This window comes from Seriola lalandi, unplaced genomic scaffold, assembly GCF_002814215.2.
Source record: "Seriola lalandi dorsalis isolate HSWRI2012SDOR001 ecotype SW California unplaced genomic scaffold, Sedor1 jcf7180002054945, whole genome shotgun sequence".
Lineage (NCBI taxonomy): Eukaryota > Metazoa > Chordata > Actinopteri > Carangiformes > Carangidae > Seriola > Seriola lalandi.
Window position 1 is genome coordinate 660,986 of NW_019525496.1, and position 1,755 is coordinate 662,740.

Genomic DNA, 1,755 nt, shown 5'->3' on the forward strand with positions numbered 1-1,755 from the left:
TACTAGGTACAGTGAAATTTGGGCACAATTATAAAACAAACTGCTCTCACCAAAACAACTTGATTCCCTTTGGGGGAGGATCAGCAGAAACACTTCAGTAGAGGAGGCCTTTATGGTCACACTAACACCAGGAGCTCAATATAACATCTGCCATGAGCTTCCAAAACAGTAAACTCATCTCTTTTAACAACTACTGTCAATCTGGTGAACAATCATCCAAAAAAAGAATCCTACAGACTGTATCATCCGTCTCATTCCAAACAATTGGATTCAAAATTTCCGTGCCTGTGTTTATGATTTCTGTTAATATGTTTGCTGCTCTGAAACCGAATGGAATGTGAGTCATGTTAATGTCTACTTACAGTTTCCGAAGCTCAGACAGGCCTTGGAAGGCTCCAGGCATGATGGTGCTGATTAAGTTGTGTTTGAGGTCCCTGGGGAGACAGAGAAAATATTAGGTCAGTGAGAGAATGCATGTAGGGATGATGTAGAGGAATATCTTCAAGGAATATGTTGGGATTTGCTTTCCTGCAGAGAGTTAGATCAGAACATCGATACTACTCTTGTGACTGTGTGGTAAATATGTGCCTGGGGCCAGCGGCCAATTAGCTTAGCTTAGCATAAAGACTGGAAACAGGAGAAACAGCTAGCCAGGTTCTGTCCAAAGGTAACAACAACAACCAACTGCCAGCTAAACATTATTAGTTAACTAAAATTAACTAATTAACTTGTTATATCTTGTTTGCTTAATCTATACAAAAATCAAGTTGGTTTTGTTTACTTCTTGGCCAGCAGGAGTTCTCCAGCAGCTAGCGAAGTTTCCAGGAAGTTACTGCTCAGAGCAGAGAAATAATTTAGAATATATCCTTCAGTAAATTGGTGGATTATCATTTTCATACTTTGATTTTTGTACAGATTAAACAAATGGGAGAGAGCTTTAGAGGTGCTGGTAGGTACATTTTGTTACCTCAGAAAAGAGACAGGCTAGCTGTTTTCCGTTGCTTCTTTAAGCTAAGCTAAGCTAAGCTAACTGGCTGCTGGCTGTAGCTTCATACTTAACCGACAGTGGGGTGGAGACACATTTCCCAAAACTGGTCCATCCAGTGGGCTATGGAGGGGTATTTCTGCACACAGATAGGAAATCTTATCTCATCAGCCACTTGGGCTTGAGGCTAGCAAGATGGAAATACTTGACCAAATTAAATATTGGTGGAATCTAAAACTGCATGCAAGGGGTTCTGTCATTCCTCTGATTGTTTCACAATTACTTTTTCCACAATAAACTTGGCCATTGCAAACCATAAATATGAATTCCTTTGAAGATCTAGTTTCATATACTATCTGCTGCACTTTTCTAAACTCTCTTTCCATGTGTTACTATTCAGCCAGATGCCTCCTCTCCATCACCAAACCTGCATTAGATTTTGAATCCACTAGCCTACATATTTTACAGGCCAGGTGGGAATAGTGAGGTTGAAGCAGGTCAGGAGACGGATGGTTATCGGCAGGACATGGACAATGCGAGCTGGAATGTGATCCATGTTTCTACAGCATGAAAAATGCATGCTCCCACCGGACCAATCACAGAGGAGGATTTCCTTACAGGAGTGCACAAGCATCAATGCAAAGGCTGCATTTTTATCTATTTCACTTCCAACCGACATGCCACTGTGGTAGGCAAGACCTCGGGGGACTTTCTAGTCCTTTTTTCCACAAAGATTATCTGTCATCGTAGTTCTCGACCATGCTGCCTCA

The 1,755-nt window shown here is 41.4% G+C and overlaps 1 protein-coding gene across 1 annotated transcript in view; it reads right to left on the reverse strand.

Annotated features, from left to right (window-relative positions):
* Window positions 1-358: 358 nt before the first annotated feature.
* Window positions 359-1,755, reverse strand: part of LOC147817533 (adhesion G protein-coupled receptor A2-like) — a 29,766-nt gene continuing 28,369 nt past the window's right edge. The window contains exon 3 of the mRNA XM_087170319.1: window positions 359-434. Coding sequence (XP_087026445.1) covers window positions 359-434 — 76 coding nt within the window. The remainder of the gene's footprint in view (window positions 435-1,755) is intronic.